The sequence below is a fragment of the Scyliorhinus torazame genome, chromosome 6, assembly GCF_047496885.1.
Source record: "Scyliorhinus torazame isolate Kashiwa2021f chromosome 6, sScyTor2.1, whole genome shotgun sequence".
NCBI lineage: Eukaryota > Metazoa > Chordata > Chondrichthyes > Carcharhiniformes > Scyliorhinidae > Scyliorhinus > Scyliorhinus torazame.
In genome coordinates, this window is record NC_092712.1 from 90,293,013 (window position 1) to 90,320,974 (window position 27,962).

The 27,962-nt window shown below is 49.6% G+C and overlaps 1 protein-coding gene across 1 annotated transcript in view; it reads right to left on the reverse strand.

The window, feature by feature from the left end:
* gpr158a (G protein-coupled receptor 158a) overlaps positions 1-27,962 on the reverse strand; it is a 1,113,215-nt gene that overhangs the window by 437,445 nt on the left and 647,808 nt on the right. Inside the window, exon 3 of the mRNA XM_072508450.1 lies at positions 12,323-12,425. Within this exon, the coding sequence (XP_072364551.1) occupies positions 12,323-12,425 (103 nt within the window). The remainder of the gene's footprint in view (positions 1-12,322; positions 12,426-27,962) is intronic.

A 27,962-nucleotide genomic window follows, 5' to 3' on the forward strand; every position in this document is an offset into this window, starting at 1 on the left:
GTGGTATCCATGTCGATGATCTGGCATGTCTTGCAGAGATTGCCATGACAGGGTTGTGTGGTGTCGTGGTCGCTGTTCTGAAGACTGGGTAGTTTGCTGCAAACAATGGTTCGTTTGAGGTTGCGCGGTTGTTTGAAGGCAAGTAGCGGGGTTGTAGGGATGACCTTGGCAAGATGTTCATCGTCATCAATGACGTGTTGAAGGCTGTGAAGAAGATGACGTAGTTTCTCTGCTCCGGGGAAGTACTGGACGACGAAGGGTATTCTGTCGGTTGTGTCCCATGTTTGTCTTCTGAGGAGGTCGGTCCGGTTTTTCGCTGTGGCGCGTTGGAACTGTTGATCGATGAGTCGAGTGCCATATCCCGTTCGTACGAGGGCATCTTTCAACGTCTGTAGATGTCTGTTACGCTCCTCCTCGTCTGAGCAGATCCTGTGTATACGGAGCGCTTGTCCATAGGGGATGGCTTCTTTAATGTGTTTAGGGTGGAAGCTGGAGAAGTGGAGCATCATGAGGTTATCCGTAGGTTTGCGGTAAAGCGAAGTGCTGAGGTGACCGTCCTTGATGGAGACCAGTGTGTCCAAGAATGCAACTGATTTTGGAGAGTAGTCCATGGTGAGTCTGATGGTTGGATGGAACTTATCAATGTCATCGTGTAGTCGTTTCAGTGATTCTTCGCCGTGGGTCCAAAGGAGAAAAATGTCATCGATGTATCTGGTGTATAACATCGGTTGAAGGTCCTGTGCGGTGAGTAGGTCCTGTTCAAACTTGTGCATGAAGATGTTGGCGTATTGGGGTGCGAATTTGGTCCCCATGGCTGTTCCGTGCGTCTGGATGAAGAACTTGTTGTCGAAGGTGAAGACGTTGTGATCCAGAATGAAGCGGATGAGTTGCAGAATTGCGTCTGGAGATTGGCAGTTGTCGGTGTTGAGTACTGAGGCTGAGGCAGTAATGCCGTCGTCATGGGGGATGCTGGTGTAGAGTGCCGAGACGTCCATTGTGACGAGGAATGTTCCTGGTTCAACTGGTCCATGGGTGCTGAGTTTCTGTAGGAAGTCCGTCGTGTCGCGACAGAAGCTGGGTGTACCTTGTATGATGGGTTTCAAGATGCCCTCGATGTAGCCAGAGAGGTTCTCACACAGGGTCCCATTGCCTGAAACGATAGGGCGGCCTGGTGTGTTGGCCTTATGTATTTTCGGGAGGCAGTAGAGATCTCCAATGCGGGGAGTACGTGGGATGAGAGCACGTAGGGTGCTCTGAAGATCTGGATCCAAGGTCTTGATCAGTCTGTTAAGTTGGCGGATGTGTTCCTTAGTCGGATCTGCGGGTAACTGTCTGTAGTGTTCTTGGTTGTTCAGTTGTCGGTATACTTCTTTGCAGTAGTCCGTTCTGTTCAGTACGACAGTGGCCCCCCCCCTTGTCTGCTGGTTTGATGACGATGCTGTGGTTGGTCTTGAGAGCGCGGATGGCATTGCGTTGTGCTTGGGTGACGTTCGGGGCTGTCTTGTGAATGCGACTGATGAATCTGGCATTGACGCGACTCCTGATGGCTTGAGCATACATGTCGAGTCTAAGGCAGCGGCCTTCCAGAGGGGTCCAATTCGACTCTTTCCTCTTCGGTTGCCGCACCGCAGATCTCTCGGTCTGCTGTTCCGGTTCATTGGTAGTCTGCTTGGGTTCGCTGTTGGCCTCTTGGGGTCTGTGGAAGAATTCCCGGAGCCTCATTTGCCTGATGAATTCCTCCGTGTCTGCCGCGAGACTGATGGGGTCCATTTTGGTGGTGGTGCAGAAATTGAGCCCTCTGCTGAGGACTTCGATTTCATCTGGTTGAAGGGTGTAGTCTGACAAGTTGACAATAGATTTCCCTGTATTGTTTTCTACTGTGACACCGGGGGTGGCTTGGTTGCTGCCGGTGGTGATGCCAAGTTTCTCAAGCTTTCTGTTCTTGGTATGCATATAGGTGGCATAGTATTGTTGTCTCATCTGTTTGGCGGTGTTCCGCAGCTGGTCTGCTACATCCTGAGCGCAAGTTGAGAATATGGCCTCTATCTTGGTTTCCAGGTTGCGTCGTCTGCTGTAGAGCTGGTGTACGAGGTGGTTGAGGAGTGTGAGAGAGGTGCAACGGCCTCTCCTACCAACTGTCCTGGCTTGGTACAATTCACACCTCTTTAACCTGGGGTTACCCCATCTCTGGATCTGTAAAGATTTAATCACCTGCTAATGCTCGCATTCCAAGCATTGTGTGGCATCTTTGAATTTGTCTATATATGTGTTTCTGGAACAGACCTCTTCATTCACCTGAGGAAGGAGCAGCGCTCCGAAAGCTAGTGACATCGAAACAAACCTGTTGGACTTTAACCTGGTGTTGTAAGACTTTGTACGATACCTAGGTAGTCAGCCAAGGGCTAAGTTCTCGGGATGTGAGCAAGAACATGAAGGTTTCATTTTTATTCCAAATATGTAGCAGGTTAGTCAACATCTGTGAAGAAGAAAGGAAGATTATAATGTCTCTGGTGTGTAGCCTTTGTCAGAACAAGTATCATCCAGAATATCTGATCTCATCACAGATATGGGCTAATCCATTCTATATTCCCAGCATGTTTTTAATAATAATCTTTATTAGTGTCACAAATAGGCTTACATTAACATTGCAATATAAGAACATAAGAACTAGGAACAGGAGTAGGCCATCTGGCCCCTCGAGCCTGCTCCGCCATTCAATGAGATCATGGCTGATCTTTGTGGACTCAGCTCCACTCTCCGGCCCGTACACCATATCCCCGAATCCCTTTAGCTTGGGGGTCGCGTAACTATTTATTGGTGCCCCGCCGGCAATGAAGTTACTGTGAAAATCCCCTAGTCGCCACATTCCGGTGGCCTGTTCAGGTACATTGAGGGGGAATTCAGAATGTCCAATTCACCTCACCAGCATGTCTTTCGGGACTTGTGGGAGGAAACTGGGTCGCCCGGAGGAAACCCACGCAGACACGGGGAGAATGTGCAGACTCCGCACAACAGTGACCCAAGCCGGGAATCGAACACGGGTCCCTGTGAAGCAACAGTGCTAACCACTGTGCTACCGTGCCACCCCATATTCTGCTTGTCCTTTATATTTCACATATTTGCAGACCATGCCAGGTTGCTTTGTGAAGATAGTGATACTTGTGGGAGGGGTTCTGTTCTGAACTTCAGACATCAGGGGCGGAATTCTCCACAATCGGCGCGATGTCCGCCGACTGGCGCCAAAAACGGCGCGAATCAGTCCGGCATCGCGCCGCCCCAAAGGTGCGGAATCCTCCGCATCTTGAGCGGCCGAGCCCTAACCTTGAGGGCCTAGGCCCGCGCCGGACTGTTTTCCGCCCCGCCAGCTGGCGGGAAAAGCCTTTGGTGCCCCACCGGCTGGCGCGGAAATGACTTTGCCGGGTGGCGCATGCGCCGGAGCATCAGCGGCCGCTCACGGCATCCCCGCGCATGGCAGTGGAGGGGGTCTCTTCCGCCTCCGCCATGGTGGAGACCGTGGCGAAGGCGGAAGGAAAAGAGTGCTCCCACGGCACAGGCCCGCCCGCAGATTGGTGGGCCCCGATCGCAGGCCAGGCCACCGTGGGTGCACCCCCCGAGGCCAGATCGCCCCGCGCCCCCCCCCCCCCCCCCCCCCAGGAGCCCGCCCGCGCCGCCTTGTACCTCCAGTAAGAGAGGTGGGACAGACATTGCAGCAGCGTGACTTCGGCCCATCCGGGCCGGAGATTCGCCGGGGGGGGCCCCGCCAACCGGCGCGGCGCAATTCCCGCCCCCGCCGAATATCCGGTGCCGGAGAATTCGGCAACCGGTGGGTGCGGGAATCACACCAGCCCCCGGCGATTCTCCGACCCGGCGGGGTGTCAGAGAATCCCGCCCCAGAAGTAGTCCTTCCTTGTTTTCCACTTGTATTGTTTCATATTTAAGTTGGAGATGAGGAATTCTTCCCTCGGAGGGTTGTTAGTTTTTGGAATTCTTTGCCCAGAAAGCAGTGGAGGCTTGTTATTGAAAAGTATCGAGGCTGAGTTAGAGAGATTTGGGATCTGCAAGGGAATCAGAGGTTATGCTGGTATTGGGGGGGCTGGGGGAGGACAGGGGGTGGTCATGCAGGAAAGTGGATGGGGGGAGGGGGCGGGGGGTCAGACAGGAAAGGTGAATTAAGGCCGGTCAGATCAACCATGATCTATTGAATGGAGAGAAGGCTCGCAAAGTCAAATGGCCTACTCCAGCTCATGTTTCTTATATTCTTCTGTTCAATCGATGCATCTTATTGATGTCAGGAATCACATTTTCTCAGGCAAGCATAATTTTGTTTTCACAACCCCTAGGTGGCCAAACCATATGCAGAGTTTAAAGTTCATGATTTTTCAACATTTCAAGCATCTCAATTCTGCCCTTTGGAGAACAACTCAATCTTAAATTCCTGGTATTTATTGTCTTGCATTCCACGATGTTTTGCATGTCTATTTTTCCCTACTGCAGCTTGTTAACACAATGACCCTGTGCTAAACCTGAAATGACGTATTGTTCTTTGTTTCCTGGAGTTGAATATTGCACAATGAAGTTAATGAATTCTTCAGCCCATTTTGCAGAATGGTTTTTGCTGGAGGCTGGGTTTGGGTGCTGTCACATGTACATCCTGGAGCTTCTATTATTATGTAAAAATCTTTTATGATTGACACCTCAAATGTCACCTCTGAGGCCAGACAAATAACTCATTGCTAGCTTTCCAAAGATTGATACAAAAGCAAGTTAATGGTATAAAATAACATTGAATGGAGGCCCACGGCAGCACATGTAGAATACTGTACATTCAATCTGACTATGCTGTTCTGCGGGCTGTAAAAAAACCTTGCATATTGACAATTTTTCTGGTCATGGCTTTTACAGTCTGAGTTAGAATATCTCAAAAACAAATTGGATCTAAATCCAGCCCAGCGTTCCTAGCTTTTGAAGTATCGATGGTGATGGTGTCACTAAGAATATCTTTCACTTCTTGTCATGCTTTGGCATGTTGACTGCTCACTGAAATGTTATATCTTTACATATTAACTCTTACAGTGGCTCCATGGTTTTAACCAGGATTTGTGAAAATCGTGATAGTCCCAGAGGACCATACAAAGGCTGCTTTCCCCTTTGAGAGGGAGTGCTGACTGGTATTGAGCACACATCAGGTGAGGAAGAAGGTTCAGAAGGCGGGGCCTTCATGAATAACGTCAGGCAGTACGGGGATTGAACCTGCGCTATTGCCGTCCAACCAACTGAGCTAACTGGCCACGCCCCCAGGTTATGTATAGCATCAACCACACATTATCATCCTCGATATGCCTCTCACATTGGATCAAACTAACTTTATGGAAAGTTCCTTCTGGAATATATGAAGCATTTTGCTATTGCAGAATTTCATGTTTTCTGCTGCAGGCATTTTGTGGATGCTGTTCTGGGTATTTGACATGGTCACGCTGCACAGCACATCCTCATTGAGTTGCTTTACTCTCATGAGAACTGGTACAAGTTCTAGCTTATGTTTGCCTTTATCTAATGTATTGCAAATATTAATTTCCTTCCAGATCTCCTTTAGCTCAGTCTTCATGTTTGAAAATATCATTTTTAACTGCACCATATATACATTTGTTAGCTATAGGAAGTTATTAAGCATTGAGAATGATGTTTGCCAATGTGCAGGTTTTCTATTTATATATCTGCAAGCTGCTTTAATTGCTTCTGCTCAATTTCTAGACGCTGTATTTGTTTAAAGTACTTACACGCTATATCTGAATATTGAAAGTGCTTGTATTTCGCACTACATTTTAAAGACCATATTAAAGCACATTGCGATTCTGTTATGCTCTTCATCTGATATTTCTTCACAACATCCTGTCATTTCGGTGGTAATTAGCTTTTGCAAAAGTGTCATTGAAAATCAAAATTCACACCTGACTCAAATTTATATATTTATCGGCATGTACTACAGAAAATACTTTTCACTGTACCTCGGTATACATGACAATGAAACAAATCCAATCCAATATCCAATGTGCCAACTTAGTTTTACCACCAATAATGATAATGTTGGGCATGATTCAGTCATCCGCATTACACCTGGCGCAGATTAGGGTTCACCGGGTGAATAGCGGGAGAGAGCAAAATCGACGTTTGCACCGGGCGCGGACCATTTTGCGATGCACCCGACCCACTTCCACTGGTGAGTTCTGGATCACATTCCAAAACTCTGAGAATTAACAAGATTGTAATAAAATGCAGCGGCCTCCCAGGAATTACCCGACTCGCCAGCGGGAAGTCACCCGGGCGTCGTTTCATACTTCCTTTTCAAAAACAGGAACCTGGCATAATGGCGAGCGAGGTGAAGGGAGGAGGTGAGTAGCCATTTCCATTTTACAGCATGGAGCTCAAGGGCATCAGAGCTGCTGTTCCATTGCTCGGGGGGGGGGGGGGGGGGGGGGTGGAAGGGGGGGGGGGGGACCCTGTAGGGGGTTGGGCTTGGTCAGGGGCAGTCACCCCTGGACGGGGGCGGGGGGGGGGGGCTACATGGCATCTTTGAGACCTTCAAGCAATCTTTAAATATTGTGGAGACCATTAACAGGGGTAACCACAGCTGCTGTGGCTTTCTATTAAATTCAATTTTACTCCCTTTTACTGTGAGCAACCTCTAGCTTCACAGCTGAAGGCTATTTAAAATGAGGAATTAGCCTTGTTAGTTGTGAGAGCACCTCACCCTCCTCAACTCTCAAGTGACTCCTCGAGGGCACACGTGCCATGTCACAGAGGATGATTAGCGTACAGTATGTCCAACAAACTTTGACGCCTGAACACTGTGCCTGAACTCGAAGAGTGACCGCACTATGGAGGCAGCTGCCCACAATCAAACATGTAAGAGCAAGGTTTCGGCACTGAGGATCCTCTTGCAACCAAAGGGTAAGTGTTTGGATGAGCGGAGGGCAGCTGAACACAGCTCCCTAATGTTCCCGGCAGAGGTCTGGGGTCCAGGGAATCCAATGTGGCCAGCGGTGAGCGTGCAGAGCAAGGTTTGCCAGCACAACTGGCTCACTGGATGGTACTCTGAGAGAAGGCAGGACAATCATAGTAAGGGTGGGGGAGACTTGACGGATTTGAGGGTCCCAGGATGGAAGCCCTACCTGACTGTCAGTCTCTCTCCTTCTCCAATTCCTTCCAGATATAATTATGTTTGCTTGTGTCGATCCCGCGGAGGCTGCCCGTGCGTTACTTGTGGCAGCCGAGGTGGGCAGCCTCCGTAGAAGGCATCAGCGACAATGCAGTCAGGAAAAGCACCACTTGCAGGGGTTCGCCAAACATCCTGAAGACCCGGCTGCCCATCAGGCTGAGGAGGGATCCAGAAAAGGAGGCCAGTGACAGCCCAGGGTGTACAGATGTCATTGTTCTTTCAATGAGCTGACGGACACTATGTGCCGCAGAAGACTGCGTCTCAGCAGGAAGACAGTGCAGTACCTGTTTCACATCCTCGTGGACATGGCACCCCGTGGAGGAGGAGGACATTCATTCCCGGTGGCCATGAAGGTCACTGCAACCCTCAACAGCTTAGCCACTGGGCCTTCCAGGGCTTGAGCGGGGACCTGTGTGGCATATCACAGTCATCCGCCCACAGGTACATCTGGGAGGTGATGGATGGTCTGTATGCCCAGGCATCAGACGATACCAACTTCGAAATGGACCATCCCACCAATATGCCTGGGCTGCAGATTTTCTGCCATCACCGGGATGCCCCAGGTCCAGGGGCATGATCCTGCGAGCACCCGGGCATCAGGGAGTACCCTATATTAACAGGAAGAAGTTCCACTCCCAGAATGTTCAGATCGTGTGCGACCACCACCTCAGAATCATGCATGTGTGTGCCCTCTACCTGGGGAACATGCATGAAAGCTACATCCTGGGGCACCCAGAGATCCCGCTTTCTTCGAGGACCATCACAGAGTTACGGCATGGCTTGGGGGACAAGGGGTGTGGGGTTGGGATGTGGTGTCCATGCCCCTGGCCAGCGCTCCCACTCTACACCCACCTCCACCTCCTATCCCACCCTCCTAGTTGGTGAACCTGGAGGCAATCAGAGCGTTGTGCGCGTTGGCCATGTTATGCGGCCTTCCGTGCCTGCCTGGGCCCTATGTCCTGGCCATCTTCCCCCTCCCCCGCATCCTCCTCATCGAAGGATGCCTGACCTTCATCCTCCTCATCCTCTGCTGTGGGATTTTGTGGAGGATGTAGCAGGCCGCCACAATGCGGGTGACCCTCTCAGCATCATACTAGAGGGCCCCTCCAGGACGGTCCTGGCACCTGAACTGCATCTTCAGGAGGCCGAAGCACCACTCGATCACATTCCTTGTTGCTGTATGGGCATCGGTGTAGCAGGTCTCTGCGTCGATCTGTGACCTCTGGATAGGTGTCATTAGCCACGACTACAGCGGATAACCCCTGTCGCCCAGGAGCCAACCGCTCAGCCGAACATGTGCAGAGAGGGAGGCCAGTGGATGGGCCGGCTTAGGGTGGTATTAAAGGAGATAGTATCAGAGGTGAATGATGGCGGACGTTAGAGGGGAGTGGAGGCGTAAGCATCCGGTAAAAATTGTAACGTGAAACGTCTGTGGGTTAAACTGGCCAATTAAGCGGTCTAGGATTTCCAAACCCCTGAGGAGGTTGAAGGCGACCCACATCCGGGTTAAGGATCAGGTTAGGTTGAGGAAGGGATGGGTGGGATAAGTATTCCACTTGGGGTTTTGACTCAAAGTCGCGGGGGTGTGGCCATTTTGTTGAACAAAAGGACAGGGTTTGTGGGGGCCAAGGAAGTGCCGGACCCAAGGGGTAGATATGTGATAATGAGTGGGGTGCTGAAGGGGGCACCGGTGGTGCTCGTCAACGTATATGAATTAGGTTGGGATGATGTGGGGTTTGTGAAGGGTTTACTGGAAAAGATCCTGAACATAGACACGTACCAGTTGATTAGGGGTGGAGATTTTAATAGTGTGATAGAACCAAGGATGGACAGGTCGAGCCCCAAGTCAATGGGAAGGTTGAGAATGGCGAAGGAGTTGGGAAGGTTTATGGGATGTATGGGAATGGCTAATCCATGGAGGTTTAAGAACCCAGGGGTGAGGCAGTACTCCTTCACACATGTGTATAAGGTGTATTCGAGAATTGATTTCTTTGTGATGAGTTGAGCAGTGTTCATAGGGGTGGTGGCGTATATGGGAATCATGATGTCGGATCACGCGTCGCATTGGCTGGAGCTAAGGCTTAGCTCAGGGCAAGTGCAGAGGCCGGAATGCAAGCTGGCTTCTGGTCTTTTGGCAGATAAGGGGTTTTGCAAAAAGGTGAGACTGGCGATTGGGGAATATGTGGTGCTGAATCAGAACGGAGAGGTGTCGGCGGTCACTTCCTGGGAGGCGCTGAAGGTGGTGGTCCGAGGGACGATCGTCTCATTTAAGGCGCACAGGGATAGGAGGAGGAGAGAGAAGCACGGATGGCTGCTGGATGGGATAGACGAGGCGAACAGGAAATACTCGAGCGTTCCCACAAAGGAGTTGTTGGCGGAGAGGGCAGTTTGATAAGTTGAGGATGGGAAAGGCAGTGGGGCAGTTACAGAGCGCGGGGGGGTGCAATATGAATATGGAGAGAAAGCGAGCCGTATGTTGGCCCACCAACTATGGAGGCACGACATGTCCAGGATACTCTCTGGCTGAAGAAATTTCTCCTCACCTCAGGATGATTTAACAAAAATTACCGACTATTTTTCCATCAGTGATTAAAACTTTGAATCGAACTTAGAACATAGAATTTATAGAACAGAAGGAGGCCATTCGGCCCAACGAGTCTGCACCTGTCCTTGGAAAGAGCACCTCACCTAAGCCCCACACCTTCATCCTATCCCCGTAAACCAGTAACCCCACCTAACTTGATAGAGGTTTATAAGATGATCAGGGGAATAGATAGAGTAGACAGTCAGAGACTTTTTCCCCAGGTGGAACACACCATTACAAGGGGACATAAATTTAAGGTGAAAGGTGGAAGATATAGGAGGGATATCAGAGGTAGGTTCTTTACCCAGAGAGTAGTGGGGGCATGGAATGCACTGCCTGTGGAAGTAGTTGAGTCGGAAACATTAGTGACCTTCAAGCAGCTGTTGGATAGGTACATGGATTACGGGAAAATGATATAGTGTAGATTTATTTGTTCTTAAGGGCAGCACGGTAGCATTGTGGATAGCACAATTGCTTCACAGATCCATGGTCCCAGGTTCGATTTCGGCTTGGGTCATTGTCTGTGCGGAGTCTGCACGTCCTCCCCGTGTCTGCGTGGGTTTCCTCCGGGTGCTCCGGTTTCCTCCCACAGTCCAAAGATGTGCGGGTTAGGTGAATTGGCCAATGATAAATTGCCCTTAATGTCCAAATTGCCCTTGGTGTTGGGTGGAGGTGTTGAGTTTGGGTAGGGTGCTCTTTCCAAGAGCTGGTGCAGACTCAGTGGGGCCGAATGGCCTCCTTCTGCACTGTAGATTCAATGATAATCTATGATTAATCTAGGACAAAGGTTCGGCACAACATCGTGGGCCGAAGGGCCTGTTCTGTGCTGTATTTTCTATATGTTCTAACCTTTTTGGACACTAAGGGTAATTTAGCATGGCCAATCCACCTAGCCTGCACATCTTTGGACTGTGGGAGGAAACCGGAGCACTCGGAGGAAACCCACGCAGACATGGGGAGAACGTGCAGACTCCGCACAGACAGTGACCCAAGCCGGGAATCAAACCTGGGACCCTGGCGCTGTGAAGCAACCGTGCTAACCACTGTGCTACCGTGCTGCGCAAAACAAAATATTTTAAAATGTACATAATTTCAATGGAGCTCTGACACCAGGCCTCAGTGCCTCAGTGTTTTAGAACTTCTCTACATTGGCTCCAATGTTTGAATATCTCCCTTGGGTTGAATTTTACACTCCCCAACTCACGGGTGTGAAGTTTACTCCTTATATCCAGCAGGTGGCATCAGGTGTTGCATCACCAATAGGCCAATTGAGGCCCTTAAGTATCCACCAAAGGCCTCATCACACTGCCGCCAGGACTTAACTGGCAGCAGGAGAGCCCCACGACAAGTCACCTCTGATTTTCTAGCAGTTCTCTGAGGTGGGACAGAGGGCAGCAGTCCCGCTCTCGGCCTAATCTCCCCCTCCCCCTAACTTTATAGTTTGGGAAGATGGGCGGAGAATCCGACACGTCATATAATTCGGACCCTGTGTCTCCATAACTAGGATTGAACACTGTAATTAAAGTACAGCCCAACTAGAGCCCTTTGACCATTACTTCTTCTGACCAACATTCTACTGTTTCCCACAGTATCTCTGGGGCATAGGCGAGGAGAACGCTGCGACCTGTCAGCTGGGAACATCGAAAGGAAGTATGTCGTACCATCTCATTGAAGCAATCTTGAGAGGCTAAATGGTCTGCTCCTGTTCCCACATTCCTATTAACTAGGGGTGAGAAAATGAGCAAAATGTCTCTTTGTAGGGTAGGGCAGAGTGATATTTAGTTGGAGAAAATAAAACACTATTTCTTGATTTCACAAAAGGAGGATGAGATAAAAAGGTTGAGAAACACGGCAGTAAAATTAAGCAAATCATTAGAAAGATGCAATCTTAAATGTTATTCATTTGATCCTATTATATGAGCCTTTAATAATTTTTCCTTAATAATCCTTTCATACAGTCTTGGCTGAGAAGCATTCATTACCCTGAAGTGCGGCAAAATAGCTTCTATTCATATCCCCCATGAACACAATGATACTGTTGTTTGAATTCAGTAGCTTTTTAAACTGTTTAGAATATATTTATGAGCCAGATCTTTCTGTAGTGGGGCATCTCAGGGCATACAATAGCAGTGAGGTATTTTCCTGCAACCTTCAGCTCAGAATTTATTGAAAACAATATTTTATTAAATCCAATCAGCAATAAAATATTATCATGTCTAAATGTACACATAACCTTACTATAATCTGCTTCTAGCACAATTTACAGTAGCAAATTCCTCATTAACATGATCTAAGAGAGTTTATTCCAGTTAGATATATAAATCAAACATCTTGAAGACATTTTTATCTGACCTTTGGGTGAATTACAGATTGCAGGGTACACGGGATATCACTTCTTTGAATGATTACATAAACCCAGCCCCTAAGGTCCTTGGGAATTAAGTGCATGCCCCTGACAAGATATAAAAAAAGATCCTGCATTATTAATCAGGCCCATTTCTTGCTCGGCAGGAGGCACTTACCATCAAAGCTTTTCTGCGAGACACCACTGGGACGATAGAATCCAGACTTACAAGAACAGTCATAGGCTCCCAGCATGAATCCTCGGCCTTTCGGTGAAATACACTGGAAAGGGGAAACAAAAGACAAAATAACTTGGTGTAGCTTAAAACGAGGAATGTAAATTGTCAAAGAGATAAAAAAACTGACAGTTGCACCACGATTGCATTAGTAAAGACAAGGGGCGGGATTCTCCATCCCGTCGCACCAGAACCGCCGGCAGCTGAATTCTCCGTCCCGCCAGCCGGCCAATGGGATTTCCCATTGTGGGCAGCCTCAAGCCGTCGGGAGATCCCCGGTCTTGGGTGAGTTGCCGGCGTAACGGAGAATCCCGATAGTGGAGAATCCAGCCCAAGGATTTTCACAGAAACTTCATTGCAGTGTTAGTGTAAGCCTATCTTTGAGACTAATAAAGATTATTATTATTATACACCTAAATTGCTGGCAATGACTGAGGTTTCTCGCCAAAATGTAAATCACAAAAGCGGTGAACTTTCATCCCTGGCCCTGACCAGTCCAATAATACATTGAATAGCAATAATGGATGGCCACTATGCAGGTCCATTAAGTTTAACTCCTTGCTTCTCCAACAAATGTCGATAAATTATTGCAGCAATGGAATAGAGATTTAAGCATTCGGAACTCAGTCTAACGGTTCTGGAGTTAGCATTGCTGCTCGCAAGGCCTATGGAGGGACTGACAGGGTTGCAAAAGCTATTTTTAAAAAAATCTGAAACAAGAGGATCCTTTCCTTGAATTACTGAATTACAGAGCAAGTTCGAATTACTGAATTACAAAGCAAGTTCAGTCATGGCTACAATTATAGCCAAGTAAAGTTAATGAGAGAAAGACACAGTAAAACAAGGTGAGTGGGGAGCCCACAGTTCGAATCGAGTGGCTCCATTTACCATTCTGATCCTGGCAATTTCTGATTTCAATGCTGTTGGTTTCGAAGGCAACTGAGGTACTGGCCCGAGTCTGGCATGGTTGTTTATCGAGGTTCAATGATTCCAACAGGATCGCGTGGCACTAAGCATGGCCTGAGCAGGGAAACTGTTATAGCTGTCTGACAATATGGCTGCCACGTGCCTGCTGCTGGTTTCTAAACAGATCAGGCCCTCTGAGGTAACAACAAAACACTCCTCTGTGCAGATAGTTGGAGCAGGCATGATCCTCCGGCCCGCATGGATAACCTGGAGCTCCATTACACCTGGCTCCTTCCACACACCCTTGAGACCTTGCCAAACTCTCGCTGTGCCTGCCTGCTAATGCACTTTGCTGTAGTGCTGTAGTGCCCATTGAAAGCTGCTGCTTTCTGCCCATTTCAAACAGACTCCAGCATGTAGACAAAGCAGGGGTGAAATCATTTCTGACAGAAGGTCTAATTTCACACCAGGCCCATCCCAACTGTCCCCAGTCAAGAAATAATACCGTAATGTCTATCTTTCTCTTCATTAACGTACATTCATGGTTCTGACATTGCTGTTTCATTCGATGAGAACAATTCAATTTGAAGCTAATGTTGATGCTTTTACTTTTGAATAGTGGAATTACAACCAAATATTTGGCTGTCTTTTCATTCATACCCATCTCTGGATGTGCTTGTCCTTATTTCTCTTTTCATCCTTCCCCATGAATTTTATGAGCGAGGAATTGGCCTGCAATGATTAATGGTCGGGGGGGGGGGGAATGCAGTCTGTAACTTGCCCATGCCTATTTTCACGGAGGATGGCAGCATGCAAACCTTGTGCTGCCTCCTCATTTAACCGATTGTAGCATTGATTCGAAAGGGGCCTTCACGAACAACTGCCTAAGCACCCAGCAGAGGGTCAAGCAATGTGCGCACACGCACTGTCATGCAGCCAGTCTTCTGTTCCTCTCAAAGGGACGTTACACTGAATCACAGGGGGCTGCTGCTGAATATCAACCCTGCATGTGTTCACCAAGGAAACTGGAATGTCAGTGGTCAGAGATATCTACCAGGTCCATGGATGTGGCTCGGATGATGCAGGTGGTCAAGGCAACAGTGGCCACAGACCGGATTTTCAAAGTGGGGTTGGAAACCCGTAACCCGAATGAATTCCGGGTTCTTGTGATGCTATTCTTAAACTGGGGCTGGTTTTGCACAGTGGTAAATCGCTGGCTTTGAAAGCAGACCAAGGCAGGCCAGCAGCACAGTTCAATTCACGTAGCAGCCTCCCCGAACAGGCGCCGGAATGTGGCGACTAGCGGCTTTTCACAGTAACTTCATTTGAAGCCTACTTGTGACAATAAGCGATTTTCATTTTTTTTTTCAAACTGAAATGGACAAATTGGCCAGGAGGTGCGCCCAGTGCCTAAATAGTGGTGCCAAATGCCTCCAAGACTTGAGTGCTACCTGTCAGTTCACAATCGGCAAAGGCAAGCCTTGTTGGATAGGCCGCTCCTCAGATGGCCAGGAGGTGAAAGATGGCTGAAAGCACCACGGGAGCCAAGTTAAGATGCAGATCTTGATTCTGTGCTAGCTGGCCCATCAAAATTTCTTTTTAAAGCAAGGACAAACACCTTAGGCCTAGGTTTTTGTAGGGTTGTGAAGGCTACACTGCTTTGCCGAAGTGGCACTGGGAACTCAGATCCAGAAGGCTCACCCTCATTGCTAACAGTTCCTATTTTCACTGGTAGGTGAATGGGCACAGGATGTGACTCACCAGTGGGGGAAATCCGAACTCAGCAGGGCCATTGGAAATCATTGTTGAGGTCACTGGACAAAAGGCCTTGGCCGGGATTTTCAGAGCCGGCGGCGGATCGGAGGATCGCCGAGAGGGCGTGTGAATCCCGCCACGCAGGGCCGCCGATTCTCCAGTCGCCGGAGAATCGGCACCAATCGCGCCCACGTGGTCGCCACAGCGCCAGTCGGGGGCCATTGAAAGCAGCCCCCAGGGCGATTCTCCGTGCTCATTCATTTTTGTACTCAACTCTAAGACATCAAAACTCACGTCCGGTCTAGTCTGTCCACCTAACCAATTCAGTTGCCCAATTAAACTTTGCAGTTGTTTTTTTTCCATCTTTGAAACCATTGTGTCTTTTTGTGAAACCCGGCCATGACTAATTGCTGTTGGGCTGAAGCTTTCCAAATAAGATTGCTGACGTAAAGTTGCCCCTAACTTGATCTGTCCGATTTCCAGTCCAATATATTTAAATGCACCAGAAGCCTGACTTCCAACCCTGAATTCTTTCCTCAAGCCAAAGATGCCAGAAAGATTTCCTTTATAGTGCCAGTAAAACATTGCCAGATCTGCTTTCAACTGGCAACAGCCCAACTTTAACAAAACTGACCTTAACAGAAAAATACCAGACTCTAGGCGTATCATTTAATTCATATACACATTTGTTCAACTTCCAGAGTACCCCTTCTGAGTTAGCTGCCTCTTTAGGAAAATGGAGAAAAATGTCTGTCTGGAGCTGATGCCCCTGCAAAAAGGCAGCTTTTATATCTATAGATTTGCATTCCCATGCCTTTGTGGCTAATAGAGCCAAGAAGATCTTTAAAATAACCTTTCCTGCCGTAGGTGAATCTACCCTTAAATCCTGATCTTCTAAGTTTTCTTCAAATCCCTTTGCCACAAGCCTGGCCTTTGCCTTATAAGTTCCACCCGGAAAACCTTTTCCATGCAAATCCATCTGTGGGATAGAGCTCTTTGTCCCCTATCCGGTACTTCCGTGATACCCCAAATTCACTCGAACAATGCAGTCCTTGCTGTTTGGCATCTTTGATAACTTTTTCGTCTAATTTATTGGAAGCCACCAAAATCTCACGTGCATGTGGGTTTCTACTCCTATTAGTATTTGTCATCTTATTCATGTTCCAAGATCTTGATAAACTACGTCCCCTCTCCCACCTGGTATCTCGTTCTGTACTGCTACTGCTTGATCTTTCCCTTCTGCTGTGGGATGTCCTTTCAATAGTTCTCGACCTTTTCCTGCGGACCTGCTCACTATCCGATGTACTATCTGAACTGGCACTGCGTTTCTGTGCCCTTCATTTTTGAACTTTGTGTTCCCAATCCATTGTCTTGACTCCTTCCCCTGAATGCTGTACATTCAACCAATGTTTATACTTTCCAGTGGCCTTCCCTGCTACTGAACACATAACACCGGCATTGGGTGAAGCATACAGGGGTGTAGTGTTAATGAGGTCAGTCCATAAGAGGGTCGTTTAGGCGTCTGGTAGCAGCGGGGAAGAAGCTGTTTTTGATTCTGTTCGTGCATGTTCTCAGACTTTTGTATCTCCTGCCCGATGGAAGAAGTTGGAAGAGTGAGTAAGCCGGGTGGGAGGGGTCTTTGATGATGCTGCCTGGGGAGGTGTACATGGAGTCAATGGATGGGAGGCGGGTTTGTGTGATTGACTGGGCTGTGTTCACGACTCTCTGAAGTTTCTTGCAGTCTTGGGCCGAGCAGTTGCCATACCAGGCTGTGATGAAGCCATATAGGATGATTTCTGTAAAAGTTGGTAAGAGTTAATATGGACATGCCGAATTTCCTTAGTTTCTTGAAGAAGAATAGGCTCTGTTGTGCTTTCTTGGTGGTAGCGTCGACGTGGGTAGACCAGGACAGATTTTTGGAGATGTGTACCCCGAGGAATTTTAAACTGCTAACCATCTCCACCTCGGCCCCGTTGATGCTGACAGGGGTGTGTACAGTACTTTGCTTTCTGAAGTCAATGACCAGCTCTTTAATTTTGCTGGCATTGAGGGATAGAATTTTGTTGCTGCACCACTCCACTAGGTTCTCAATCTCCCTCCTGTATTCTGACTCATGGTTATTCGAGATCCAGCCCACTATGGTCATTTGGGGCGAAATTCTCGGGTATCAGCGCGATATCCGCCGACCGGCGCCCAAAATGGCGCAAATCAGTCGGGCATCGCGCCGCCCCAAAGGTGCGGAATCCTCCGCATCTTGGGGGGCCGAGCCCCAACCTTAAAGGGCTAGGCCCGCGCCGGACTAATTTCCGCCCCGCCAGCTGGCGGAAAAGGCCTTTGGTGCCCTGCCAGCTGGCGCGGAAATGACATCTCCGGGCGGCGCATGCGCGGGAGCGTTAGCGGCCGCTCATGGCATCCCCACGCATGCGCTGTGGAGGGAGTCTCTTCCGCCTCCGTGGAGACCGTGGCAAAGGAAAAGAGTGCCCCCACGGCACAGGCCCGCCCGCGGATCGGTGAGCCCCCATCGCGGGCCAGGCCACCGTGGGGGCACCCCCCGGGGCCAGATCGCCCCGTGCCCCCCCCAGGACCCCGGAGCCCGCCCGCGCCGCCTTGTCCCGCCGGTAAGGTAGGTGGTTTAATCTACGCCAGCAGGACAGGCATTCTAGCAGCGGGACTTCGGCCCATCCAGGCCAGAGAATCGCGGGGGGGGGGGAGAATTCGGCAACCGGCGGGGTTCGAAGAATCTCGCCCCTAGTCAGAAAACTATGTAGATGGAGTTGGAACCAAATTTTGCCATGCAGTCGTCTGTGTATAGCGAGTATTGTAGGGGGCTAAGTTCGCAGCTTCGCGGGGCCACGGTATTGAGGACTATTGTGGACGGGATGTTGTTGTTTATTCTTACTGATTGTGGTCTGTGGCTTAGAAAGTCGAGGATCCAGTTGCAGAGTGAGGCGCCAAGTCCGAGGTTTTGGAGCTTTGATATGAGTTTGGCTGGGATTATGGTGTTGAAGGCGGAGCTGTAGTCAGATGGTAGTGGTTGTGGATTTGGAAGATGCTGTCGAAGGAACCTTGGTGAGTTGCTGCAGTACATCTTGAAGATAGTACACAGAGCTGCCACTGTTCGTTGGTGGTGGAGGGTTTGAATGTTTGTGGAAGGAGAAGCAATCAAGCGGGCTGCTTTGCCCTGGATGGTGTTGAGCTTCTTGAGTGTTGTTTGAGCTGCACTCACCCAGGCAAGTGGAGAGTATTCGATTACACTGCAGACTTGTGCTTTGTAGATGGTTGATGCGCTTTGGGGGGAGTCAGGAGGTGAGTTACTTGCCCTAGGGTTCCTTTAAGCTGTCTTGGTAGCGACAGGATTAATGTGGCTAGTCCAGTTCAGTTTCTGATCAATGGTAACCGCCCAGGATGTTGATTATGGGGGATTCAGCGATGGTAATACCATTGACTATCAAGGGGTGATGGTTAGATCTTCTCTTGTGGGAGATAGTCATTACCTGGCACTTGTGTGGTGCAAATGTAACTTGCCACTTGTCAGCCCAAGCCTGGATATTGTCTACGTCTTGCTGCATTGGGACATGGACTGCTTCATTATCTGCTGAGTTGCGAATGGTGCTGTACATGGTGCAGTCATCATGCCCACTTCTGACCTTATGATGGAAAGGAGGTCATTGATGAAGCAGCGAAAGATGGTTAGGCCGAGGACACTACTCTGAGGAACTCCTGCAGTGATGTCCTGGAGTTGAGATGATCGATCTCCAACAACCACAACCATTTTCATTTGTGCCAAGTATGAGTCCAACTAGTGGAGAATTTACCCCCTGATTCTCATTGATTTGAGTTTAGCAAGGGCTCCTTGATGCCACACTCGGTCAAATGCTGCCTTGATGTCAGGGGCACTCTCACCTTACCTCTGGCATTCATGTCTTTTGTTTATGTTTGAACCAAGGCTGTAATGAGGTCAGGAGCTGAGTGACGCCAGAAACACAGCCAGGTTTTCTGTCCAGATCTTCTGACACTGTCAGAAAGAAATCGGTGGATGTGATTAGCACCGTCACTCTGGCGTGGCAGGGCTTCATGCAGCCAGCATACCTGGCTACACAGAAATCGGGGCGCCCTTTAGAGATGGTGCCCTGATCAGCAAGAACAATGAAATCCGTCCCACCCCACAGCCATGGAGGACCATCCCCACAAGCTTTGGGGTGAACCCCCACCACCATGGAAGTATTGGTGGCATTTTTCCATGCATCCCCCCCTGCAGCATATTCTCCAGCATACACCCTTTTTGCCCCCCCCCCCTCCCCAACCACACAGAAGGGGAAGTCCCCTCCCCAATGGAAAAGGATTTCCCATCTCTCAGTTCTCCCAAGTGCCAGGGGAGCAATGCCCAGCCTCGACCCTCAACCCCTGTGTCTCCAGACACCTCCACACCCCCAAAGTGGTCATCGATTCAAAAACCAGTACTGGGGTAGAGAGAGAGATCTGAAACCGCGATCTCGCTGGCGCAAATCATCCCATTATGGCCCTCTTGAGAGATTTGGTGGTCACAACGGGATTTGCGCATTTGTCTAACAGGTCTGAAAAATCGTGCCCCATTTTGCCGAACTAGCACTCCACAAGCCTCTTCCACAACGTAATGCTCTATATCCTTATCGCGCACCTAGCACCAGCCTATGACATGCAGGACTCTGGTACACCACTTCATCCTCACATGCATCCCAATGATGTCAGCCTCACACTCAGTTTCCCCTGCTTCCACATATCTTCTACTATTCACCTGTACCAGGTAAATCATCCATACACAATGCAACACAATCAGTGCTATTCTTGCCTCTCTCTGGAAGGATAAGATGGTGCATAACAGGAGAGGCAGAGGAGAACCAGTGAGGAACAAGGATAATAATAATAATCTTTATTAGTGTCACAAATAGGCTTACATTAACATTGCAATGAAGTGACTGTGAAAATCCCCTAGTCGCCACATTCAGCACCTGCTCAGGTACACTGAGGGAGAATTCAGAATGTCCAATTCACCGAACAAGCACATCTTTCGGGACTTGTGGGAGGAAACTGGAGCACCCGGAGGAAACCCACGCAGACACTTTTCTGGTGGCACCAGAAGAGAATGTGCAGACTCCACACAGACCTTGGCGCTGTGAAGCAACAGTGCTAACCACTGTTCTACCTGTATCTCCTGCACCCCACAGAGGAGATAGTTCCCTATCATTATGGAACTGTTTGTACCAGTGCCTATGGCATCTGCTGTCACTAGGAACATTGAGGATGAAGGGATGTTATAGATAGAATTTACAGTGCAGAAGGAGGCCATTTGGCCCATCGAGTCAGCACCGGCTCTTGGAAAGAGCACCCCACCCAAGCCCATACCCCCACCCTATCCCCATAACCCAGTAATCCCACCCAACACTAAGGGCAATTTAGCATGGCCAATCCACCTAACCCGCACATCTTTGGACTGTGGGAGGAAACCGGAGTACCCGGAGGAAACCCACGCAAACACGGGGAGGACGTGCAGACTCCGCACAGACAGCAACCCAAGCTGGGAATCGAACCTGGGACCCTATATGTTCCTGCCTTATGTTCTATTCCAGAACGCCAGGTGGTAAAGGATAGAACTGGAGCCAATCGTTTTTAAGCATTTATTTACAGAGGTACACATTATAAACATGCACTTCCTCATTCAACAAACACACTTTCAGTCCAATCCTATTCATTTAAAATATATTTTTATTCAGTTTTTAACATTTTAACCATACAACACAATGCAAAACAACGAAAAACCCCAACCCCCCCACCCTCCAATGCCTCAATAACGCAAAACAAAACAAAGGCCCCACTTTTCCCCTCACCCTTGCCCACTAGCAGCTGACGGTAACCAACTCTTTAAGGAGAAACTGACCTCCACCGCAACAGGACCTATGTCTTATCCTTCGCCTCACTGATTGCTGTTACAAAGAGCACCCTACTCCTATTGAGTAGGGTGCTCTTTGTAACAGCAATCAGCGAGGCGAAGGATAAGACATCTGCCCCGCACCCGTCTGCAGCTCCGGCAGAGGTCCGACACCCCAAATATGGCCCTCAGGGGACTGGGCTCCAAATCCAGCCGACATGGTGCTAAAAACACCTCCAAAATTTCTCCAACTTCGGGCAGGATCAGAACATATGCATTTGATTGGCTGGACCCCTCCCATGCCGCTCACAAATGTCATCCACCCCCCTCAAACAACAGGCTCATCCTCGACTTCGTCAGGTGCACCTTATGAACCACATTTAGCTGTCTCAACCCCAGCACCGCACACAAGGTTAAGATATTCACCCTCCGCAACACCTTACACCACAACCCCCCCTTCAGCACCATCCCCAGCTCCTCCTCCCACTTGGCTTTGACCCCCTCCAACGACACCCTATCCCCCTCCAACATCCTCCCATAAATTGCGGAGATGACACCCCCCCTCCAGTCCCATTACCAACAACACCCTCTCCAACAACGACGAGGGTCGTGCCACCAGAAAAGTCTGCAAAACATTCTTCGCGAAATCCCTCACCTGCATACACCTGAAGACAGGATGGTCTACATCTGAACCTGAGGGGCACAAATATCCTGGGGGGGAGATTTGTTAGTGCTCTTTGGGGGGGTTTAAACTAATGCAGCAGGGGCATGGGAACCTGGATTGTAGTTTTAGGGTAAGGGAGAATGAGAGTATAGAGGTCAGGAGCACAGATTTGACGTCGCAGGAGGGGGCCAGTGTTCAGGTAGGTGGTTTGAAGTGTGTCTATTTCAATGCCAGGAGTATACGAAATAAGGTAGGGGAACTGGCGGCATGGGTTGGTACCTGGGACTTCGATGTTGTGGCCATTTCGGAGACATGGATAGAGCAGGGACAGGAATGGATGTTGCAGGTTCCGGGGTTTAAGTGTTTTAGTAAGCTCAGAGAAGGAGGCAAAAGAGGGGGAAGTGTGGCGCTGCTAGTCAAGAGCAGTATTACGGTGGCGGAGAGGATGCTAGATGGGGATTCATCTTCCGCGGTAGTATGGGCTGAGGTTAGAAACAGGAAAGGAGAGGTCCACCTGTTGGGAGTTTTCTATGGGCCTCCAAATAGTTCGAGGGATGTAGAGGAAAGGATGGCGAGGATGATCCTGGATAAGAGGGAAAGTAACAGGGTAGTTATTATGGGAGACTTTAACTTTCCAAATATTGACTGGAAAAGATATAGTTCGAGTACATTAGATGGGTCGTTTTTTGTACAGTGTGTGCAGGAGGGTTTCCTGACACAATATGTTGACAGGCCAACAAGAGGCAAGGCCACGTTGGATTTGGTTTTGGGTAATGAACCAGGCCAGGTGTTGGATTTGGAGGTAGGAGAGCACTTTGGGGACAGTGACCACAATTCGGTGACGTTTACGTTAATGATGGAAAGGGATAAGTATACACCGCAGGGCAAGAGTTATAGCTGGGGGAAGGGCGATTATGATGCCATTAGACATGACTTGGGGGGGATAATGTGGAGAAGTAGGCTGCAAGTGTTGGGCACACTGGACAAGTGGAGCTTGTTCAAGGATCAGCTACTGCGTGTTCTTGATAAGTATGTACCGGTCAGGCAGGGAGGAAGGCGTAGAGCGAGGGAACCGTGGTTTACCGAAGAAGTGGAATCTCTTGTTAAGAGGAAGAAGGAGGCCTATGTGAAGATGAGGTGTGAAGTTTCAGTTGGGGCGATGGATAGTTACAAGGTAGCGAGGAAGGATCTAAAGAGAGAGCTAAGATGAGCAAGGAGGGGACATGAGAAGTATTTGGCAGGTAGGATCAAGGAAAACCCAAAAGCTTTCTATAGGTATATCAGGAATAAGCGAATGACTAGGGAAAGAGTAGGACCAGTCAAGGACAGGGATGGGAAGTTGTGCGTGGAGTCTGAAGAGATAGGAGAGATACTAAATGAATATTTTTCGTCAGGATTCACTCTGGAAAAAGATAATGTTGTGGAGGAGAATGCTGAGACCCAGGCTATTAGAATAGATGGCATTGAGGTACGTAGGGAAGAGGTGTTGGCAATTCTGGACAGGCTGAAAATAGATAAGTCCCCGGGGCCTGATGGGATTTATCCTAGGATTCTCTGGGAAGCCAGGGAAGAGATTGCTGGACCTTTGGCTTTGATTTTTATGTCATCATTGGCTACAGGAATAGTGCCAGAGGACTGGAGGATAGCAAATGTGGTCCCTTTGTTCAAAAAGGGGAGCAGAGACAACCCCGGCAACTATAGACCGGTGAGCCACACGTCTGTAGTGGGTAAAGTCTTGGAGGCGATTATAAGAAACAAGATTTACAATCATCTAGATAGGAATAATATGATCAGGGATAGTCAGCATGGCTTTGTGAAGGGTAGGTCATGCCTCACAAACCTTATCGAGTTCTTTGAGAAGGTGACTGAACAGGTAGACGAGGGTAGAGCAGTTGATGTGGTGTATATGGATTTCAGTAAAGCATTTGATAAGGTTCCCCACGGTAGGCTATTGCAGAAAATACGGAGGCTGGGGATTGAGGGAGATTTAGAGATGTGGATCAGAAATTGGCTAGCTGAAAGAAGACAGAGGGTGGTGGTTGATGGGAAATGTTCAGAATGGAGTTCAGTTACAAGTGGCGTACCACAAGGATCTGTTCTGGGGCCGTTGCTGTTTGTCATTTTTATCAATGACCTAGAGGAGGGCGCAGAAGGGTGGGTGAGTAAATTTGCAGACGATACTAAAGTCGGTGGTGTTGTCGACAGTGTGGAAGGATGTAGCAGGTTACAGAGGGATATAGATAAGCTGCAGAGCTGGGCTGAGAGGTGGCAAATGGAGTTTAATGTAGAGAAGTGTGAGGTGATTCACTTTGGAAGGAATAACAGGAATGCGGAATATTTGGCTAATGGTAAAGTTCTTGGAAGTGTGGATGAGCTGAGGGATCTAGGTGTCCATGTACATAGATCCCTGAAAGTTGCCACCCAGGTTGATAGGGTTGTAAAGAAGGCCTATGGAGTGTTGGCCTTTATTGGTAGAGGGATTGAGTTCCGGAGTCAGGAGGTTATGTTGCAGCTGTACAAAACTCTGGTACGGCCGCATTTGGAGTATTGCGTACAGTTCTGGTCACCGCATTATAGGAAGGACGTGGAGGCTTTGGAGCGGGTGCAGAGGAGATTTACCAGGATGTTGCCTGGTATGGAGGGAAAATCTTATGAGGAAAGGCTGATGGACTTGAGGTTGTTTTCGTTGGAGAGAAGAAGGTTAAGAGGAGATTTAATAGAGGCATACAAAATGATCAGGGAGTTAGATAGGGTGGACAGTGAGAGCCTTCTCCCGCGGATTGAAATGGCTGGCACGAGGGAACATAGCTTTAAACTGAGGGGTAATAGATATAGGACAGAGGTCAGAGGTAGGTTCTTTACGCAAAGAGTAGTGAGGCCGTGGAATGCCCTACCTGCAACAGTAGTGAACTCGCCAACATTGAGGGCATTTAAAAGTTTATTGGATAAACATATGGATGATAATGGCATAGTGTAGTTTAGATGGCTTTTGTTTCGCTGCAACATCGTGGGCCGAAGGGCCTGTACTGCGCTGTATCGTTCTATGTTCTACGAGCTCCCCCACGCAATCCCAGACGTCTCTGTCAACTCCTCCAAGCTCGCAAAACTCCCGTCTAGAAATAAGTCCTTAATTTCCAACACTCGTGCTCCTCCCTTCCATGAAACCTAACATAGAATCATAGAATTTACAATGCGTAAGGAGGTAATTCAGCCCATCGAGTCTGCACCGGCCCTTACAAAGAGCACCCTACTCAAGCCCATGTATCTACCCTATCTGCATAACCCAGTAACCCACACTTAAACTTTTTTGGACACTAAGGGTAATTTAGCATGGCCAATCCACCTAACCTGCACATCGTTGGACTGTGGGAGGAAACAGGAGCACCCGGAGTAAACCCACGCAGACACGGGGAGAATGTGCAGACTCCGCACAGACAGTGGCCCATGATGCAGTGTCGTCCCGTTGCAGGAGTACCGCCCCAATGCCGGACTGGCTGGCAACAGTCGAGATCTTTGTGTCTCGAGTAGTGTTGAAGAACGCCAATACCGGGGCGGTGGTGAGCTTGATCTTGAGCTCCTCCCATTCCTTCTGGTGTGCGGGCAGCCACTGGAACTCCGTAGTCTTCTTCACTAGGTGGCGAAGAGCCGTTGTGTGCGAGGCAAGGTTGGGAATAAACTTCCCCAGGAAGTTGACCATCCCGAGAAAGCGTAGCACTGCCTTCTTGTCTGCAGGCTGCGGCATGGCTGCAATGGCTGTCACTTTGTCGGCATCCGGGATATGACCGGGATATGTGGTCCCCCAGAAACTTTAGCTCAGTTTGGCCAAAAGAACACTTTGCTCGGTTGAGGCGCAGACCGTGCTCTCGTATCCGAGCAAAGACGCGCTGGAGACGACTGATGTGCTCCTGTGGTGTGGTGGACCAGATGATGACGTCGTCAACATAGACGCGCACCCCTTCGATGCCCTCCATCATCAGTTCCATGATTCGATTAAACACCTCGGATGCCGAGATGATGCCAAACGGCATCCTATTGTAGCAGTATCTGCCAAAGGGAGTGTTGAAAGTGCACAGCTTCCTGCTGGACTGATCCAGCTGAATCTGCCAAAAACCCTGTGAGGCATCAAGCTTGGTAAAAATTTTAGCCCGGGCCATTTCACTCGTGATTTCTTCCCGTTTGGGTATGGGGTAGTGTTCCCTCATGATGTTATTGTTCAGGTCTTTCGGGTCGATGCAGATCCGGAGCTCGCCAGAGGGCTTTTTTACGCACACCATGGAGCTGACCCATGGCGTGGGCTCCGTGACTCGGGAAAGCACTCCTTGGTCCTGCAGATCCTGCAGCTGCTGCTTGAGGTGGTCCTTGAGTGGTGCTGGGACTCTACGAGGTGCGTGAATGACCTGGGAGGCGTCCGGTTTGAGCCGTATTCTGTAAGTGTAGGGCAGTGTGCCCATGCCCTCGAAAACCTCCTGGTTGTGGGCGAGGAGTGAGTGGAGCTGTGCCCTAAAGTCTGCATCCGGGAAATCGGACGTGCCTTCTGGAGAGTGTGTACCCGCTGAACGAGGTGGAGGATCTTGCACGCCTGTGCGCCTAGCAGAGTCCTTCGAGGATCCAACTATCTCAAAAGTCAGTGTGGCCATGTATGAATTGTGTGCAACCTCGAGCTGGCAAGATCCCATGGCCTGGATAACATTACCATTGTAATAGACCAGCTGACAGTGGGATGGCAGAATCGGTGGTTTGACCTTCAAGGTGTGGAAGGCTGACCATGCAATGAGATTGGCGGAGGCACCAGTGTCTAAGCGGAATGTGATTGGTGATCGGTTGACCGTTAGGGTGGCACACCATTCATCACCCGGATTAACGCTGTGCACTGGCATCGGCTGGTGGGTCCTACTTGGGGACATCCGATTTCTGTCTATTGCCGCAACGCGGAAGGGTTCCCGGTCGTCGGTATCACCGGTCTGTACGTCGTCAGGGTATGATTCGGTGTATGGAGGCTGAATGGCCCGCAAGTCCCTGCGAGGCTGGCGGAATTGCGGAGCATTGGCAGGTTGAGCTGCTCGACAGCAGGCAGCGTAGTGGCCCATCTTGCCACAGCAGAGGCACTGTCGAGTTTTGGCTGGACATTGCCGCTTTAAGTGTGCGGATCCACAGTTGCCGCACGTCGTGACGTCATGGCGTTCGTTGCGCCACCGCGCATGCGCAGTTCGGTCCTGCTTGGAGTGCGCCTGCGCATCACGTCCCTCTGCGTCGACGTCCCCTCTTTTGGCGCGTACAAGCGCGGGAGGCCTCGGAAAGCGCGCGAAATGGCTGCCCTCGTCCGGGCCGCGGGCCGGGAGGAACTCGATCGACTGGACCCGCTCGGCCTCGTAGGACCCCTGCCATGCCGATTCGGCCGCCTGGAATTGGGAGTACCGGCTGGATGCGTTTTCGTAGAGGACGCAGGTTTCGATGGCGGTGGCTAGGGTGAGGCTCTTTATTTTGAGGAGCTGCTGGCGTAGGGTGTCCGAGGTGACCCCAAAAACTATCTGGTCCCGAATCATGGAATCGGAGGTGGCCTCATAGCCGCAGGACTGCGCGAGGATATGGAGGTGTGTCAAAAAAGATTGAAAAGGTTCATCCTTACCCTGCAGGCGCTGCTGGAAGAGGTACCTCTCGAAGCTCTCATTCACTTCGAAGCTGAAGTGTTGGTCAAGTTTTAGAAGGACCGTCTTGTACTTCGTCTTGTCCTCGCCTTCTGCAAATGCCAGGGATTTGTAGATGTGGATGGCATGTTGCCCCGTCGTGGAGAGGAGGAGGGCGATCTTCCTGGTGTCCGATGCATTCTCCCTGTCTGTGGCTTCTAGGAAGAGCTGGAAGCGCTGTTTAAACAGCTTCCAGTTGACGCCGAGATTTCCAGCAATTCGGAGCAGCTGCGGCGTGCTGATGGTGTCCATGGCGCAGGATGGCGGATCTCTGAAGAGGTGCAGGTAGGTCTCACAGTTGCTGGTGAGTTTCCAAACCTGGTATCATGTCGTGTTGGGTGTTCCGATATACAAACGAACCAACACGGTTGTAGATGGTACAACTCTGTTTTATTATTCTGTATAATAACAACTGTTAACTTCTGTCTGTGGTTCGTACTTCACCAGTTAACCTGTGGACCCAGCCCTAGCACTAACTTAGAGAGGCTCTCAGCACATGGTGTGTGTCTGAGTGGCGCGCTGTGAGCTCTGAGCTCTCTCCTGGTGGAATGAGCGGGAACTGTGCTGTTTCCTGTTTTATAGTGTGTGTGCTCTCACTGGTGATTGGCTGTGATGTTGCGTGTGTGTTGATTGGTCCGTCTACCTGTCCATCAGTATGTGTGTGTGATT